Consider the following 18,045-nt stretch of genomic DNA (forward strand, 5'->3'; position numbering starts at 1 on the left):
CTGGAAAGGGTGCCCCGGCCGGATTCGAACCGACTGCCTTATGCGATGAACGCGCATAGAGCCTGCCAGACGCTTAGCCACTGCGTCACGAGGGCATGTATTATTGGGTGTTAGTCAAGCTAGTTCAAAGGTGCATTCCCTAGCTATTAATAAAGCAAGGGCCCGCTTATATTCCTTAATAATAATGACTCTTAGGCTTTAGAGCCGCTAATTATAACCCCGTCTAGACAATTTTCCCTTTTTCCTTTTGATTGCAGGTTTGTATTATAAATAATAAAAAAATCCTGGTTTGTATAGTGAGCAGAATACCAGCCCCTTAACTTCGGTCATCCCGAAACCCAAAGAGGAGGCAAAATGTATGCATAAAGCATAAACTAGCAGAGGGCTTACTTCAACAGATTGTGGATTTCGGTTTCACTAGAATTAAGGCTGGTGGCTGACATAAGAAATAAGCCACCTAATACTCCGTAGTTACCAGTAAGTTCCTCTCGGCTTTTAATAGTGTCTCATATCCCCGCTATCATAACACCCGGACTTAGTCAAGTTTGAAAAAAAGAAGCTTATTGGCTGGCTCGGGGAAAATTTCCATTCTATTTTCGTCAAATTTAATCGTGAGCTGATGGGTCTCTGGCCAACGACTAGCATGATTGTTAACAAGAAACCGTAGGACAAAGATGATGCCTGGTTGGTTGGTTCGGCAGAATTCCTATTTTGGTAAATACTAAAACGTCTATGCCGTTTTCCTATGTCTCTATAGAAATATTTGAGGGAATATAAGCTATACACATAGACTCATACCAACTATAAGAAGCAAAAGCTCTGCTGCAATATCACGCATAGTTTCCATCATCCACCAATCGATCCATCCATTATCTATCACGCTCAGTGAAGAATTCCAAAGAGAAACATTCACAAAAACTATTACGAACATCCTCTGAGCTATAAACTCTCATCATACGCAATGAAGAACTCCATTTTTACGAGCATCTTGGTTGGTTTTCTGCAGATTTTGCAGTGTTCGTCTTCACCAGTATCGCAAAGATGCTCTGATGTCGCTGCACAATGCATGAAGGCTGCCACTATACACCCTGAAATGTGTATTGATGCTGTTGGTCCCAGCTGCTTAGTTTCAGGACCTGGCGAGAGAGCCGAAGACGACGTATCGGGAAGACAGCTCTTTAAGCGTTACGAATATGACCAAGCTTGGGTTGGCGAGACGTTCAATTACGGAAATTTCGTTGCTACATTGCAATATCTGCAAAATAGTGGCAACGGGGAACTACTTCTTTCAGCTACCGCACGTAACCTTATCTCTACTATTACGGTATCATTGGCAAAGCAGCTGATTAAGAATTACGCTGGGAAGACTGGAGGTGCTGTCACCACTACAATCAACAATATACAGTATCGGTTCACTGTAACCGGTGCTGGTGTCAATGTCGACTCGATCACAGTGCAACAGTGGGAGAACACACTGGGGCCGCTTTTGGAATTTGGAGTTATTCACGGCTGGGATATATTGACTGGTCGTTTGGACATTGGACCTGGAGCAGAGTGGGTTACTCAGATTTACCGACTGACTTAAGTTCTAACCGACAAGTTGTCGCGACCCGGCTCTTATGGTCGCGACAATAGGCCTACAGGGTAGGCGACCCTGGATTAAAGTCAGTCCAAGTGACCAACCAGGAACTGATTATTAAAATCTTAAGATAATCTATAAGAGGATTATTTAGCTTTAGCAATAATCTAGCCTAGTGTCACGACCCGGCTCTTAAGGTCGCGACAAGGGGCCAACAGGTTGGCCCGGACCGGATTAACTTTAATCCTTCAACCAATCAGGGAAGGATCGAGACACAACTTCTCGATCCAACAGCGGATCGATAAATCATTCATCGATCCAGGGAAGGATCGATATTCCATACATCGATCCAGTCCAGGTCAACTGGATATATAAGTTCACTTCATGCCACTCATTAGAATACTTAGATAGCCAGTTGTTATCACAGCGTTTACAATACAATCAGATTGGAACACAGACATCTATTCTTATTCGTATTACTAGCTGGTGACCAGTTTGCCCGTCTACCGACCTGACCGCTCCGCCAACATAAACCCTAGAACCATTCTGAGGTTTGTCCCTTGGGAACAGCTAACCTATACTAACCAATAGGACCCGGTTCGTCACACGATAACAACTCTTGTTCGGACGGTCACCTTGGACCTACGGGCAATAAGAGACTTCAGCAGACGTGAATGCCAACATTCAACGTACCTGAAAACGACACTGATTACGAAGAGCCAAGCTTCAAGTGATCATTCAGACAGCGACATCGAGCTTGAAGACGCGCCAACCGAAAACATGGTCTCTCAAGCCGATTACGATAAAATGAAGGCCGAGTTTGAAGCTCTCAAGACACAGCTTCAGGACCTCCAAGATGGGAAAAGAGAGAAGGGCGAGGTTCTTAAACCAACGAAACCCGAACCCTTCGACGGAGATCCACGCAAAATGGACAAATTCTTCTCGGAACTCGCAACCTATTTCGGATACTTTCCTCGTACCCTGAAGGACGACGAAGACAGAGTCATCTTCGCAGGCAGCCGCCTTGCGGGAGACGCCGAAACATGGTTCCGACCCATCATGCAGAATTACGAGGAAGGAAAGATTGATTCGAAGAAGCTCAAAACGCAAACCGAAGAAATCTACACCAAGTACGCGGAATTTCAGGAACAACTCAGAAAGTCTTTTGGCACTGTGGATAAGCAACGAGAGGCTGAGCAAGAACTTCGTTTCATCACCCAAAAGGGGCCACTGAGCAAGCATACTTCAACCTTCCTACGCCTGTTGACTAAAAGTCGACTGGACTGAAGAAACTAAGAAAGAAGTCTACTATAACAGTGTGAAACCCGAAGTTAAGGATGAACTCTTTAAAATCGACCGCAAAAAGACAACCTTCATCGACTACACTCAAAAAGCTATTAAGATTAACAATCGCAATTGGGAACGACAGAAAGAACGGAAGCGAGAAAAGAACGGAAACTTCCACAACGTTCAACCAAAGCGAAACCAAGCCAACCAAGGAAAGAAGCGAAACGAATATGTTGCTTCTTCTAACGATGGACGGCCAGGGCCGATGGACCTCAGCACCATCAAGGCACAACATAAGAACGTTGAATGCTACAATTGTGGGGAAAAGGGACACGTGAAGAAATACTGCCGAGCTCCTAGAAAGAACGGCAATAAGAAATTCACACCCGTCCCAGAACCCAAGGAGAACCGAGCCATTAACACTATACGACCCTCGGTAGACCATGACATACTGCACTTCTCAGCATGCCACAACGACAAGTGCCAGACGCACCTCAGTGATAAACAAGGATCAGGATAGTACCCCCAGGGGCGTACACAAACCTTGAACACACTTGAAGAGATCACCCAAACGCACCCAGAAAAGAATGGGATAGCGGAACGAGACACAGCGTCCCTAACGCAATACGACCCTTGCGAAGGAATGACTCAGGAAGAAATCAACGACCTTAAGAAACATATGTGCGACCAATGCGGGTCAGTGGAACCCAAAAGCATTTACCACCCCTGTAAAATGACTACAGCGAACTAGGAACGATACAAAGATCGATACGGAATCCAAGGTATCATCGAAGAAAACCAACGCTACGACGAAATTGTACGACAAAAAGAACTCGAGGACCACCAGAAACTCCTCAAACGATAGGGACAGATCAAACAGATTAATCTAAGTACCGCCTACGACCGGATCCAATTACCCGGAAATCGGTTTCGACAATACATCGAGACCAATGCAAACGAATACCCGGTGGCCAAGTCACTAAAATCAGCCATCTACTTCGTCGACGACATTCTGCTCACAGACCAATGTAACGAAGCCAACATTGTCAACTGCAAGCTACTACTGTGTAAACAACATATCATAACCAAGCTTAACGAATAGCACGAGGACCACGGAGCCGCCGAATGCGGATAAGAAGAATTCTCGCTTTACAACAAAGACCGTTACAAGAAACATCAGTACCAACGCCGAGCCCTCGCATATGTCACCTACAACCTGGAACGACAAGGATTCAACCTTGTAAAGCACGGCAACGACAACGAACTACGAGGAATCAACTGGAACGACCTTCGGAAATACCACAAGCTCACCGCCAGACACGTACCCAAGCCCGGATGCACCTGGTGCAAACGCTATAACATTCGAAACAAAGAACCAGGATGGATTACCTCAGACCTAGACAACATCGATATTAACCCTTACGGTAATAATTATTACAACGGCGCCGATAATGCAACCTACTACAACTTGAACACCCTCACAGGAGGAAAGAAACTACGAAAATTCCAAGTACCAGGCACCTTGGAAGGACATCCGATTACAGTCTACATAGACTCCGGAGCCACGATAAGTTACATTGCGCCTTAACTGGTTAATCGCCTATAGTTAACCTACCGTAAGAAGGAGAAACTATACACCCTTGCGAGCATCAAGAAATAATAATTCACCTATAATAACGGAACTGTCGACCGCGAGACTGATCTCCTCGAGATCTAGTTTAGTAAAAATCAAGGATATGTTTAGTTTTAACGTTGCCAACATCGCAGGATATAATGTACTCTTAGGATACGATTGGCTTAAGTCGCGCAATCCCGACATCAACTGGATCAGAGGCCAGGCGAGGTGGCGAACTCGCCCTGAACCAATTGATTTCAGAGACACACTGTAACTAGATCAGGAGGATCGACAGGATGCCACGACATCCCCGACGACAGGATCGGTGACCCCTGCATCATATAAAGAAACGAAAAAACACACGGAAAAAGAAAAAGTCACAAAAAGGTACGATTTAAGGAGCCAGTGAAGCTCCCAAGGACAGTTAAATACGTCGAGAAACCAAAGAAGAAACAGCTCAGATTTCTCAACTCAATTATACAGAAGGTCAAGGAACTATGCCACCGAGACCAACAGACACCGGAACGTTTGAAAAACGTACCAACAGACCTCCAGCATATGCCAGTCTTCAACGAAGAACTAGACACTGGACTACCAGAACACAGCCAATGGGATCATGAGATCGAACTCATAGACGACAAAGTCCCAACGTTCAACAAGATCTATAACCTAAGTACCACCGAGCTCAAAACACTCGATGAATGGATTAGGGACCAGCTGAAGAAGGGCTACATCAGACCTTCTAAATCCTCAGCAGGATATCCAGTCATATTTATGCCCAAGAAGAACGGTAAACTTCGACTTATTATAGACTACCGCCAATTAAACGCGATAACCAAGAAAGATGTCACGCCGCTACCACTGATTTCGGAAATCAGAGACCGGCTTACAGGAGCCAAGATCTTCACTTCATTAGATCTCAAAGGAGCATACAACCTCATTCAAATCAAGAAAGGCGACGAATGGAAAACCGCCTTCCGCACAAGATACGGACTTTACGAATGCCAGGTAATGCCTTTCGGACTCACAAACGCCCCAGCATCTTTCCAGAAAATGATCAACTACGTGTTGCGAGACTACGTAGATCATTTTATCATTATATACCTTAACGACATCCTCATCTATTCCAAGGACTTGGAGGAACATAAGGAACACGTTAAGAAGGTACTACAAACACTCTAAGACAACAAACTCCTGGTGGAACCTGAGAAATACAACTTCTACACGCAGAAGGTCACATTTTTAGGACATGTCATCACCCCAGGCAGAGTCCAGATGGACCCTGAGAAACTCAAGGCGATCAACGATTGGGAACCGCCACAGAACGTCAAGCAAGTACAAAGCTTCTTAGGACTTGCCAACTACTATCGACGTTTCATCAAGGACTTCTCAAAAATCGCCACGCCACTCACGAACTTGACGAAAAAAGACGTCAAATTCAAATGGACACGAGACGCTCTAGCAGCCTTCAAACGCCTTAAACGAGCTCTCACAAGCGCACCAGTACTCATGATGTTTAACCCAAACAAGCCCATTACGATCGAAACCGACGCCTCGGATTATGCAATCGGAGGAGTACTCAGCCAACCAGACGAAAAAGGGAAACTTAGGCCTATTGCCTACTTCTCTGAGAAACTAAACGGACCAGAACTCAGATACCCCATCTACGACAAAGAGTTCATGGCTATATACCAAGCGCTCAGCAAGCAGCATTGGAGACACTACTGTGAAGGAAGCTGATTTCCAGTAACAATCCTTACGGATCACCGGAACATCACTTACTTCATGACGACACAAGAACTATCCCGCAGACAAGTCAAGTACTATGAGCGACTTTCCGAATTCAAGCTCATCATCAAACACTGCAGCGGATCAGACAACGGACGCGCTGATGCACTCAGCAGACGCCCAGACCACTTCCAGGAAATCCCGGAAGTCAAGGCACAAATACTGGAGAAAAACCAGTATGGAGACCTAGTCATCCGATCGATCGACACCTTGTATCAAATCGAGATGGACGACCCGATCATCGACGACATAAAGGAACACGTCAAGAACTGGGAAAACGAACAATACCCAGAAGGTGTTTCTATGGACACTGGATACCCGACACTAGATGGACTCATCTGGGTACCAGAAGACTTGCGAAGCAAAGTGGTGAAATCAGTCCACGCACACAAGCTCAACGGACACCGTGGAATCCGAAAAACCACACAGCAGATCGCACGATACTTCAAATTTGAAGGTATCAAGAAATGGGTACAGAAGGTTGTATCAGAATGCATAACATGCGGACGAGCTAAGGCACATCCACCTCACGGTCGAGGGCATCCAAAGTATCAAGCACTCTCTGGAAGCGCGATATCCAGAACTGTGGCACGCATTATTAGTTGCGATATTCAAATACACTAGTTTTCCATTGTAAAGCATAGCCTGATTAAACATGAGCTGGGTGGGACCAGCAGGGTAACGAGGGTGGAAAGTGCCGGACTTACATGGTCGAGGCGGTGGGCAATCATACCAACCCATTTGGAAGCGTTAAACGTCTCTTTCCCAATAGCTGTCTTGCACCATGACGTAGTGAATTGGTTCCACTGCTCGTTTCTTAATATTATCAACATCCGATTTGGGAGCTTAGTTGCGTTTTCACCATCTAGCTTCAGGGCGGCTCCGAGTCTTTTGCAAATATCGCGGGTATTATTTTCACCACGCAAAACCCCCTCTGGACTGTTGAACATCGACACAAGCTGAGTCCAAATTTGCCCATCGCGATCAGCTAGCTTTAGTTCTTGTCTATTCATGCAGAGCTGAAGCCGTATTTCGCTTGGGAGCGTGTCTGCGACAAAATTCTTGGTAAGTTTGTCGTTGCAGGGTAGGCTCTGCGGCTCGAGGTGCAGCTTCAGTACGCACCTTTGTCATAAATCTCGCAAACCCACCATCTATTGCTTTTGTCGCTGAGGCCAAGCGCTTGCTGAGCTGCTCTTAGGCGATGCTGCCCGTCAAGAACCTCTGCAAGCTCATTGGTGGCTTCAGCCCATGCCCGGAAGTCAAGTGGTTCGGGGGTTGGATATGGCCGATTATTCGCTCCGTCGTATTCCGAGCTCCCTGCTGCATTTCCCGTCTGTCCCCGGCTCTGGTGAAGATAAGCCTTGATGGCGGTAACGGCCTGGGCGCTGCATGCAACCTTCATGAAATTCCCCTCGTCTTGCCGACCTATACCCCTGTTGACAAAGCTCTTGCATAGACTGTTTATGTGGCCTTCGTCTACTGGCCGGTTCTTCCCCTCTCTCCATCGCGTGGATAGGATATCTAAGGGCAGCTTCGCGACTGCAAGCAAGTGCGCGCTGGCTAAAGTTCGAGCAGATAGCAATTCCTCGATTACAATATCTCTCCCCAGATCAGAACCTCGGACGGCTCTGTTGCTCGGATTTGTCATGCTTGACGATGTCTGCTGCCGCTTCTTTAGTGGTCTCGACATAGTGGAATGACTGTTAGATGGGAATCGCTTCATGCTGCTATCCAGGTGAGTGACTGCGACTGTGATTTACTCAGTAACGAGATTCTATACCTGATCCCTTTTCTTCGGATAGCTCTTATTTATGCACTAAGAAGGCGGTGAAGTTACTCCACAGCTAAAGGCAGATGAAGAAATAGTTATTACATCCAGGGGCAAAAGCAAAAGTGGATCTAACACATGTCCAGAAGCAGAGATGGAAACAATCTACCTCCGGAGGTGGAGAGGGATTAATTTACACTAAGCTGCAGCAAGCTGTAAAAGTTGAAAGTCTACCTCCGGAGACAGAAGTAAGTCTATCCATGCCTAATAACAGAGGTGATATGAATTTACTCCTGGAGGTAAGAGAGGATTATTGGCATATACTAAGATTTTTTAACCTTAAGATTTTACCTTAAGCGGCAGCAATGGATTTTATATATGCCTATTTACAGAGGAACAGTCTGCCTCCGGAGGCAGAAGTTGGTTATGTTTAGAAGCAGAGGTGGAATCAGTCTACCTCCGGAGGCAGAAGTGGGGTTACTGTATTTAGAGGCGAGAGCGGGACTAACCTGCCTCCGGAGGTAGAAGTGGGAAGAAAAAAACAGCTACTATAAGGAACCTAACCCTACCTTGACGAGTCGGGGCCCCGGGGTATAATCGGGTTTCCTGCAGATCCCGAAGTTATCTAGCGCTGGCCCTGGGCTTGGCTTTGGCCTCGGCCTTGTCGCTGGCCCTGGCCTCGTCGGCGCTGGCCTGAACGCCCTCGTCGTACGGGATTGCCTGTGTCATCGCGTCTGGAGCAGCGAGCAGCATGGTCCCGCCACTTGCAATTCCCACAGCTGCTGCCAAAATGGCCGGGGAGTCGTACGCAAGTAGGGAAAGGGTTGGCGTAGCCATCGGCATCCAGTATCATCTTCTCCTGGCAAGCGTTGCACGGAGGGTCAGCGGCAGTACCTCGACTCTGGATGAGTAAGGCGTTGACGTACGAGTCGCGCATACCGATGATCTGGTCTGGTCGTACGCGGCCGCGAAGGAAAGTCACAACGTAGCTAGGGAGTCGGAGGACGGCATCTTGCAGGGAGTTCTTGATGTACGGCCGCAGCTGCTGCTGGGCCACGTTGAAATCAAAGAGGCGTGCGTCACCAGTCGAGGAGTTGTTCACGAGACTTGTCGGCGGTGGTGGCTGGGGAAGGAGAAACAAGGTCAGCTTTCGTACGAGGCATTACATTAGGTGCAGAGGGGAAAGAGAAAGGAAGAAAAGAAAGAAAGAGAAAGGGAGCAAGAGAGCAAGAGAGCAAGAGAGCAAGGGGGGGAGGGAAGGCGAGGAGGGAAACTTACGCCGTTGGGATTTGATGGCTGCTGGCGGAAAGCCACAAGCTGGGTGTTGTTATTCTGGCTGCAAGAGAGAGAAGCGAAGCAGAATCAGTAGCTGGCATTCGTACGAGAGAGAGGGAGAAGGCGAGAAAGGAGAGCGGGAGTGGGGGAATACCTGGCCATTGCAGTGCTATTGGTCGTACGAGAGTGAAAGCTGCTGTTGTTGGTCGGTAGTGGCGATGGTGATGGCGCTGTGTGATCTGTGCTGTGCTGTGCTGTGGTGGAGAGCGGCAAAATTGCTTCTTGGTGATGGCAGTTGGTGATATCGGGAGGGAAGGGGAAAGAGAGAAGGAATAGGGGAGAGAGATGCAGCCATTTTATCTCTGCCGTACGATCAAGGCGCCGGCAATCAGAGAGAGAGTCAGAAGAGTTAGAAGAGTGAAGAGCAGTTGAGAATACAAAGCAGGCGTGTTCGCTGTGATTGACGTACAGCTCAGATTGAACGTGCCGCTCATGTTCACCTCTCTTCCTCCTCGCGCTGATTCATTGCAGGAGCGGCAGCTTGGCCCTTCGTACGAAGCTGTTCAGCGGCGGCGCGCGCTGCTGTTACACTGCAGCCTTTTTCTTTTCTTCCATCTTCCATCTTCCATCTTCCATCTGAACACTCGCCGGCTTGAACGCTTGACCGTACGAGAGCGCCGCGCCGTAGTCCCCCCCTCGATCGGACGCGTATAAAGACCGATTGATATACAAAGGCCGAGTTCTAGAACCAAGGTTTGGAGACTGCTACCCTGAACGAATACTATCGAATGCTGGATCTCTTGCCCATACGAGAGCGCTGCTGCCGAACCACTGATTAAGCATACATAAAGACTAAAGACTGAGATAAGATCGAAAAGAGAGCATCCAAAGACCAGCTAGCCCGAACACTTACCTGTACGAAAGCGCTGCCGTAATCCCCTTGATTAAATAGATATAAAGACTGGTTATAGTTGCCGCCTCGGGTGGAGGACGACCAACCTCTCCGTCATACACAGAGAATCGGGAGTCCCCCCAGCGTCAGTGTGGGTGGCACAGACCAGACTCCGCACAGCGGCTCGCTTCGCGGGGCTAGACAGGAACCACCCGATCAGTAGACGCATCGACAAGAAACTCTCTCCCAGGGTTCCCCCCACCCGACTGCAGCGCACCGCAGCCCTGGTAGGGAAAACAGTCCGACCCTCCCTTTTCGCCAAGAACAACGGAGCGGTCCGAGCAGGCCCGGACTTCAGAGGCCTACCGAAGTTAGAGGCAGCGGAAAAACACCTAGAACTACTCGACGGCCTCCCCAGGTCTACCCTCCTTGCTTACTCGGACGGTTCACAGGACAAACAAGGCAACACGGGCTGGGGAGCCGTCACATACCAGGATTTCAAAAGAACTACAGCATGCGGTCCCCTCGCCAACGCGGAGGTCTACGACGCCGAGGCGGTGGGCGCCTTCGAAGCTATGAAGCTAGCTAGGACGCGCGCCCTCGCGAACCCGGACATCCGAGAGATTCTACTCTTCCTGGACAACTCAGCGGTGGTGGATGGTATACTAGGACCAACCCCCGCCTCGTCCCAGGGAGCCTACATGGGGCTACGCCAAATCGCCCAGAAACTACTCCCACGGGTGACCACGAGGGTAGCCTGGGTCCCAGGTCACAAAGACGTACTAGGAAACGAAGAAGCCGACCGACTGGCAAAGGAGGGTTCAGAACTCCGTTGCCACTCGAGAAACTGCTCCACTATTACCTTCATCAAAAGGTGGGTGAAAAAGAAACGCAGGGAAATACAGGACGACAACTGGAACGACAACTACCCAGAGTCCTACAAGGCAGGTAGATGGGGCCTCTACAAAGCCCCCTCTATGCCCCCGGAGCTACATCTCCCACGCCCAATCCTACACAGGCTGCTAGCCGAAAGGTCTAGACACGGGGACTTCACAGAATACCATGAGAGATTCGGACACGACACCAGGCCCACCTGTAAATGCGGGGAGCCAAGGATACAAGGGCACTTCGTAAAGTGCCGCATGGTAGCCCCTTTCCTCCCCGACGTACCGGAGAGGGAGGCGCGCTTCGGAACCACCCACATCCAATACCTCCTCGGTGACGGGGGGTATAAGGACTTCCAGAAACTAGTGGAGGAGACAAGCCCATACGGCCCCCCCCCTACAGAAACAGACACGTAAAACAGATTGATACTTCCCCATTTCCTTTGTCACATTGAAACGTAGCGAACGCCCGATCTGAACTCGGCGGCTCCTACCGTCCTAGTGCCTAGATGAGGACTTGTGTAACTAGATTACTTAGTGGACGTTAATAATAAAACAAACAAACAAACAGTTGCCGCCTCGGTTAAATAAATACAACGACTGATTATAGTCCCCCCCTTGATTAAATAGATATAAAGACTGATGAAATATACAAAGGCTGAGTTTCAGAACCGAGGTTTAAGGCCGCCAGCTCTTAAACACTTGAGTACTTAAACACTAGATCCAGTCCCTTGCCTGTACGAGAGAGGCGCTGTAGTCCCCAGACCCAGCATAAAGCCGGCGTTTCCAGGCAGAGCGTTCAAAGACCACCACGCTCCCCAAGGCCGCCGTCTTGAACACTTGCCTGTACGAGACTGCTGCTATAACCCTCAAGTTTATATATGTAACGGCCGAGTTTAGGGATAGCATTCTAAGACAAGCCCCCTTTAGTAGGAGGGAAAAGAAATCCATATATAATACCATGCCTCTGTTGCTTTTTAGCCAGCGGTTTCATTATACTACTATACCTACGCTTACACTCTTACATATACGAGGCTATTACCCACCACTTACTTACTCGCCTGCTTACCCGCTCACTTATCTTTACCTTATCTTACTTACACACGCACCCAATCTCACTTACTCTCACTCGTACGCACTCATCTTACTTACCTTACTTATCCCACGTATCCTACTTATCCCACTTGCTGAACTTGCCACCCTACTCTTGCCGAAATGCAGCGTACGATGCTACGACACCGCTGTATGATACAGAGAGCAGCCGCTTCACGTACGGCACTGGCATATTCCCCATCTATCAACCGATCAAGCTGTCAGCTACTAAGATATTCCACCTGGCTTTTGTCTCCTCCTTGGTGATCCTTAGCGATCCTACTAACCCCAGCCTATACTCCTATCCTATCCCTTTTCCCTTTGCTCCCTATTCCTCCTGCTACTGCTATTAATTTGTACGATATCCAGCTACTACTTTAGAAATCTAGGGGAGTGCCCAGCGGTCTCTTGTCCCCCCTGCTCCAGCTTCTTACCACCAGTCCCTTATTCCACTCTCTTGCCGCCGCCGCCATCGTACGAAGCATCACGCTTAGAGCAGCAGGCAGCCTAGCTACGCCATACACAGTTCCCACAGCTACCGCCAAAGTATGTTTGTTTGTTTGTTTTATTATTAACGACCATAAGTATCTAGTTAACTAGATACACAAATCCTCATCTGGGCAATAGGTCGGTAGGAGCCAGTTTCCGTCTTAATCACCTCCACGTAGTCTTGTTCCTTCGAGACCGGCCTAGCTAGACAGCAAGCTTATCAACCAATAGCCGGAGGTGTTGACCCCTGTTCGCTACGTTTCAGTGTGGTAAAGGAAAGATACAGAATTTTTATACTAGCAAGCCAGTATAAGGGAAAAAACCCCTCTCTACAAGGGGAAAAACCTAGTGTGTCGTCGTAGGCTAGCTAGCTAGCCTATAGCTGCTGCGGGACCTAGAGGGGTCTTCAGCGTTGTGTCTTCACAAGCCGGGGGGCTTGCTTATTGGTTGTGTCGTGGGGAAAAGTTAGCTGGAAAGGGTGCCCCGGCCGGATTCGAACCGACTGCCTTATGCGATGAACGCGCATAGAGCCTGCCAGACGCTTAGCCACTGCGTCACGAGGGCCTACCGCCAAAGTAACCAAGGAGTCGTACGCAACTGGGGAACGGACTCGCGTGTCCATCGGGATCCAGCTTCATCTCGTTCTGGCAAGTCTTACAGGGAGGCTGGACGGCGGTGCCTCGGCTCTAGATGAGAAACGCATTTACGTACGAGCCCTGCATGCTGATAATCTAGCTGGGGGCTATTCGATCGTGCAGAAAGGTAATGGCGCAACCGGGCAGTTGTATAGCAGCGTTCTGAGAGGCGTTTCCAATGTATTGCCGCAGCTCTTGGTGGCTGATATTAAACTTAAAGAGCCGTGGGCTGCCGACTGTGACCTGTACGAGGCTTGTTGCTAGAGGCGGCTGTAGGAAAGAACAGAACAAAGACCAAGGGTCAGCTTCGTACGGGACTAAGGACTGAGGACAAAGAGATCGAAGATCGAAGGTCAAAGATCAAAGATTAAGGGGGGGAGATAACTTACTACATCCGGGCTAGACGACTGCAGCCACCGACAGAAGAGCAAAAGCTGGGCGTTATTCTGGCTGGAAGAAGGAAATGAGGTTAGTATATAGCTTTGTACGAGAGCGAGAGCGGCATGGGAATCTAGGGAGGAGAGGGGGGGAATATACCTGGCTATAGTAATACGCTTTCTTAATCTCTCGATCTTTCGATCTCTTATAGGAGGATAGCAAAGGGCCGAAGCTGTATATATAGTATTAGTAATTAAATATAAGTATATAAGTATATAAGTATATAAGTATATAAGTATATAAGTATATAAGTATATAAAAGTATAAAAGGTATATTAGTATAAAAGCAGCTGTAGAGTTTAATAAGGGAGGGGGGAGGGAGAAGAGGAAAGAGAACTTTAAAGAGAGGAAATACAGGTGCTTTTTTATTTACCTCTAGCGTATAATTAAAACCTGGCTACCTTAGGTAAAAGCAGGAGAGCTAGGCCCAGCAGTGTATTAGGGTAATTAAGCAAGCAGCCGGCTGTAATTTACATACGCCTGTACCTCAGATGCTTCCTGCGGCTTGTATAAGATAGGGAAGCCGGCAGCACCTTTTCCTATAGTATCTAAAGCAAGCCCTGCTCTCTCTTTTACTCTGATTCACTACTGAAGCAGCCGCTTAACCTCTCTCCCCTCGTACGCGTGCTCCTCTTCCCTACTGTTCGCTTCCTCTTATTCGTACGTAATTAAGTCCCCTTTTCCTCTCTCCTCCTTTACCCCCAGACCTTACAAAAGAATACTAAGATCACCAAGATCCCAGATCGGGGACTCCATTGGCCAACGCGTCATACGACAGCGCGTATAAGTTACGCAGGCTTACGTACAAAAGCCAGGATCCCCCTGAAGATCACTAAGATCCCCAAGATCCCCAAGATTACAGATTGCAAACTCCCTCCTCTTATATAATCCATTTTCTCCTTTATATATTTAAGCTTATCCCCAAATTTATAATCCCCCCTTCTACTAAGCTTCCTTTATATATTTAAGCTTATCCTCTAACTTATAATTTAATTCCTCCTTTATAAGGCTTCCCCTTTATACGTTTAAGCTTATTCTCCAATTCGCAATTCCTCTTCCTCTCGCTTGCTCTCTCTCGCCTCGTACGACCTGTCTTTTCTCCTTTATGCGTTCGAGCTCATCCTCCAATTTGCAATACCTCTTTCTCTTTCTCCCTCTTGAGCTTCCTCTCTCTCTCTTTCTCGCCTCGTACGATCCGCCTTTTCTCCTTTATGCGTTCAAGCTTACCCTTTAACTTACAATTCCTCTTCCTCTCTCCCTTAAAGCTTTCTCTCTCTCACTCCCCCCCAAAGGCTAGATGGGTCATGCGAGGTATCGTACAGCCGGCGTAAGAAGCCCAGTCTCTTCCTCCCTTTCAGTCTCTTTTTACCTCTTCCTTCTCTTCCCTTTTCTACTTTTCCTTTCGTGCGCAACTCACTCACTTACTCCCACCTTCTTTTTACCACTTCCTCTTACAGCCAGCACTTCCTTTTACAGCCAGCACTTCCTTTTACAGCCAGCACTTCCTCTTTTAGTAACCCTTTCTTATTCCCTTCTTATTCCCCTTACCCTAAGGCACCAGTCGTTCATCAAGCTGTACGAGACCCCTGCACTCATCGAGCCGTGCCCCCTGTAACCTTATGCACGGGCCACAATTTCATCAAGCCGTAGTACGACTTGATGAAGAATTGCGCAGTATAAAGGATAGGCACCGGTTCGTCACACTACTAGATTAATTATATAAAAAACTGCTAGTTTACTTTTAATAAGTATTATATATATTTAGCAGTAAAAAGCATTTTTATATAATAAAGTAATAATAGCCCTTAATTCCTTTTTCTTTACTTTTCTACTAACCTAAATAACCTTATTTTAGTAATTTATTAAGCTGTATAAAATAGTCTTTTTATTAAACCATACCCCTGGCTACTAAAGTATATAGGTTATAATTTTATTAAGTTATATAAGGGTTTATTTTATAAAGCTATATATTAAGTTATAGTACGAATTATTGCAGTATTGCCCTGTGGGCTCTGTAGTTTGCTGCTTTATATATTATGACGACCAAATAGCTCCAATTCATGTCTAACAAATTGCTATAGATTTTACTATATCTAGATCTGGCTATGAAGTCCAATGCATCCGGGCCCCATCCTGGTATTGGGCTACGCTACACGCGTATCTTCTGGAGATGTCTATTTCTGTTGAAGTTTCTCAATCTCTGGCTATAGCTTCATATGTGTTTAAATCGATTCTTCCGGTACTCCACCACACACTGCTACCCATTACCTCGACCAGTGCCATTACTAATACCACGGGGGTTGGTTAGAAACATGGATAGTATTAGTACATGTCGAGATGAGTACTTTGAGACTTACTTTTTGTGCCATACTCGATAGAATTTGCAATGAGATTTGGGGCTCCCCCACCATTGCCAGCGTCCACTTTAGCCTGCACCGCTGCTGCGTACCCATAGTATTGGCGCTGAGCTGGCCCGTCCGTAATAATGAGATTTCCGTTCTCATCGACTTTTATTAGGTTTGTTAGTCCTTTTCCACCTGCAAGGCAAATAAGGGGAGAACTTACGTCCACGCACGAGATGTGAAAGCTAGCAACTTGGTGTTAACGTACAGATATTGTCTGTTGTTTAACGGGCTGGGGTAGCTTACTTCATGTAGGATAACCATGCTTGGGGGTTGTATCTTGTCGAGGGCATCAAAGCCTGCTTGGAAGCCGTCTGCGACGATCGTTTGAATTGAGCGTGGGTCCGCATTGCTAAAAATCTTTGGGTTCATGTGCACATGATACTGGTCGCTGAAGTCTATTTCTCTCCCATTCAGTTGACCCTTTTTGCCAGCAAGGACCCAGGACCTGCCGAGGTCGAATGGTTTGGTATTCTTGTTCAACTTTGGATCGTAGCCTCGGCTTATGCTTATTGGGTAGTCCTTTGTCGATCCATCATCATCTGTGTACGTGTACGTGAACGCAGTGTCGAGCCATGCATTTCTGGCATCGTTCCACTGCAGATGATCTTCGTCGCAGAATATGTGATAATGTTCTTTCGCTGTCTCTATATTCCCGATGAGTCCAAGGGTGATTGCGATTGGCGCAAAGTCCTGTTCTCTCCATATCGGGAGCAAGCCGGCCTTTACTTCTTCAGAGTATGAGCCATCCAGGAGATATTTATTGGCAGCTGTGAAAAGAATCAAAAACTTGAATAATGCCAAATGCGACATTGGATCATGGCCACATGTTTCCAGATTCCTGGGGCCTTACCCTCTGCCACCGTCAGGGCTTCGTCAATGGCGTCTTCCAGATTTGTAGATACAGATTCGTCAGTGCACTCCAAGAAGATGAGTGCCGACGACTTTGATACCTTCAAGGCTATTACAAAAAGGTAAAACGGATTGATATATATCATGTCGGCGAGTAAGAGCATATAAGTGCAATAATGATTTGGCTACAAAATGTGAATTCAGAAGGGCCGGCTCATGGTGACTGGTCAAAGTAGATAACGGAGACCAGTACGGAGACCAGGACGGAGTACTGTTATACATTGGTTCCTGGTATGGCTGCATAGCCCTGCTCCTCGGGATGCTGGAACTTAGTTGGACCAACAGTCTATTGGCGAAGGATGCGAAGGATGCGAAGGATGCGAAGGATGCATCGGCTGGGATAAAATTGCATTTTTGGCTACTTCTGTGGACCATGTACCTGTACTCCGTACGGAGTTTGCCTGGTTCATATCATGTACACGGTACCTGTACCGGTATATACTCGGATTTGTCAGCGTCCTATCTATCTAGGCTCCCACTGGAACGGCGCCCGGGTGCCGCGATAAGATATTTATGAACCGCCTCCCGCCCTATTGGCTGTTCACGCTCAGCGCGACGGAAGTTGCAATGTAATCTTAATCCAAGCTCACATTGCAAAAGTAACTAAGTGAAGCAATCATGATATTCTATGGAAATATCCTCGTCTATACCTGTTCATGCTCTTCAATATGTCTCCAAATTGTCCCCATACCACGTCTGGTAGCTTCGTGGGGGTTATTTTCCATTTCCCACCTTACCTCTGCTTCCACTTGACCTGCCTCAGCATTGTCCCAGTCAATGTAGGCCATCATCTCTTCTTTTGTCCACGCCCTTCTTCCACCTTGAGGTAAAAGCAGTATGGACCCATTTGTTTGTAGTCTTGGCACCAATCATATAGCTCTTTCCGATATCGCAATGTTAAGCCCATTGCTCTGCGATACGCTCGGCTTGTCTTCAAGCTTCCCCTCGGTTGGTTTTTATACCATGCCAACCGTGCTGCAACATACCGC

At 47.5% G+C, this 18,045-nt stretch overlaps 9 protein-coding genes across 9 annotated transcripts; 6 read left to right on the forward strand and 3 right to left on the reverse strand.

Annotated features, from left to right (window-relative positions):
• Positions 1–961: 961 nt before the first annotated feature.
• Positions 962–1,585, forward strand: M431DRAFT_488564 (hypothetical protein; the record flags this gene model as incomplete). The annotated part of the gene is made up of 1 exon (XM_024916573.1): positions 962–1,585. The coding sequence occupies one exon, from the start codon at positions 962–964 to the stop codon at positions 1,583–1,585; it is 624 nt and encodes a 207-aa protein (XP_024767121.1).
• Positions 1,586–2,446: 861 nt separating this feature from the next.
• On the forward strand, positions 2,447–2,689 carry M431DRAFT_64131 (hypothetical protein; the record flags this gene model as incomplete). Its single annotated transcript, XM_024921653.1, has 1 exon — positions 2,447–2,689. A coding segment is annotated over one exon (243 nt), but the record flags the coding sequence as incomplete, so codon positions are not given.
• Positions 2,690–2,698: 9 nt separating this feature from the next.
• On the forward strand, positions 2,699–3,158 carry M431DRAFT_38386 (hypothetical protein; the record flags this gene model as incomplete). The annotated part of the gene is made up of 2 exons (XM_024914733.1): positions 2,699–2,786; positions 2,869–3,158. Coding segments are annotated over 2 exons (378 nt in total), but the record flags the coding sequence as incomplete, so codon positions are not given.
• A 351-nt stretch (positions 3,159–3,509) lies between these two features.
• M431DRAFT_488565 (hypothetical protein) lies at positions 3,510–4,454 on the forward strand (the record flags this gene model as incomplete). The annotated part of the gene is made up of 4 exons (XM_024916574.1): positions 3,510–3,562; positions 3,618–3,648; positions 3,732–3,894; positions 4,027–4,454. 4 exons carry the CDS (start codon positions 3,510–3,512, stop codon positions 4,452–4,454), a joined length of 675 nt encoding a protein of 224 aa, XP_024767124.1.
• Positions 4,455–6,780: 2,326 nt separating this feature from the next.
• M431DRAFT_102212 (hypothetical protein) lies at positions 6,781–7,917 on the reverse strand (the record flags this gene model as incomplete). Its single annotated transcript, XM_024911408.1, has 3 exons — positions 6,781–6,852; positions 6,977–7,317; positions 7,392–7,917. The coding sequence occupies 3 exons, from the start codon at positions 7,915–7,917 to the stop codon at positions 6,781–6,783; spliced, it is 939 nt and encodes a 312-aa protein (XP_024767125.1).
• An 847-nt stretch (positions 7,918–8,764) lies between these two features.
• Positions 8,765–9,094, reverse strand: M431DRAFT_43411 (hypothetical protein; the record flags this gene model as incomplete). Its single annotated transcript, XM_024915128.1, has 1 exon — positions 8,765–9,094. A coding segment is annotated over one exon (330 nt), but the record flags the coding sequence as incomplete, so codon positions are not given.
• Positions 9,095–9,665: 571 nt separating this feature from the next.
• M431DRAFT_397029 (hypothetical protein) lies at positions 9,666–10,087 on the forward strand. Its single transcript, XM_024914841.1, has one exon. It carries the CDS (start codon positions 9,805–9,807, stop codon positions 10,024–10,026), a length of 222 nt encoding a protein of 73 aa, XP_024767127.1. The 5' UTR covers positions 9,666–9,804; the 3' UTR covers positions 10,027–10,087.
• A 5,694-nt stretch (positions 10,088–15,781) lies between these two features.
• M431DRAFT_514373 (hypothetical protein) lies at positions 15,782–17,210 on the reverse strand. The gene is made up of 5 exons (XM_024920220.1): positions 16,998–17,210; positions 16,391–16,914; positions 16,308–16,329; positions 16,100–16,249; positions 15,782–16,027 (listed from the first exon to the last, which is right to left on the reverse strand). Exons 1-5 carry the CDS (start codon positions 17,140–17,142, stop codon positions 15,936–15,938), a joined length of 933 nt encoding a protein of 310 aa, XP_024767128.1. The 5' UTR covers positions 17,143–17,210; the 3' UTR covers positions 15,782–15,935.
• Positions 17,211–17,664: 454 nt separating this feature from the next.
• On the forward strand, positions 17,665–17,948 carry M431DRAFT_397141 (hypothetical protein). The gene has a single exon (XM_024914843.1). It carries the CDS (start codon positions 17,713–17,715, stop codon positions 17,884–17,886), a length of 174 nt encoding a protein of 57 aa, XP_024767129.1. The 5' UTR covers positions 17,665–17,712; the 3' UTR covers positions 17,887–17,948.
• The last annotated feature ends 97 nt before the right edge of the window (positions 17,949–18,045 follow it).

This window comes from Trichoderma harzianum, assembly GCF_003025095.1.
Source record: "Trichoderma harzianum CBS 226.95 unplaced genomic scaffold M431scaffold_49, whole genome shotgun sequence".
Lineage (NCBI taxonomy): Eukaryota > Fungi > Ascomycota > Sordariomycetes > Hypocreales > Hypocreaceae > Trichoderma > Trichoderma harzianum.

Coding starts and splice junctions, on each gene's coding strand:
- M431DRAFT_397029 (XM_024914841.1), top strand. CDS start 9,805: ATGTTCACCTCTCTTCCTCCTCGCGCTGATTCATTGCAGGAGCGGCAG.
- M431DRAFT_514373 (XM_024920220.1), bottom strand. CDS start 17,142: ATGATATATATCAATCCGTTTTACCTTTTTGTAATAGCCTTGAAGGTA. Junction 16,915..16,997: donor AGCCCTGACGGTGGCAGAGG/GTAAGGCCCCAG, acceptor TTCTTTTCACAG/CTGCCAATAAATATCTCCTG. Junction 16,250..16,307: donor TTCACATCTCGTGCGTGGAC/GTAAGTTCTCCC, acceptor ACCTAATAAAAG/TCGATGAGAACGGAAATCTC.
- M431DRAFT_397141 (XM_024914843.1), top strand. CDS start 17,713: ATGCTCTTCAATATGTCTCCAAATTGTCCCCATACCACGTCTGGTAGC.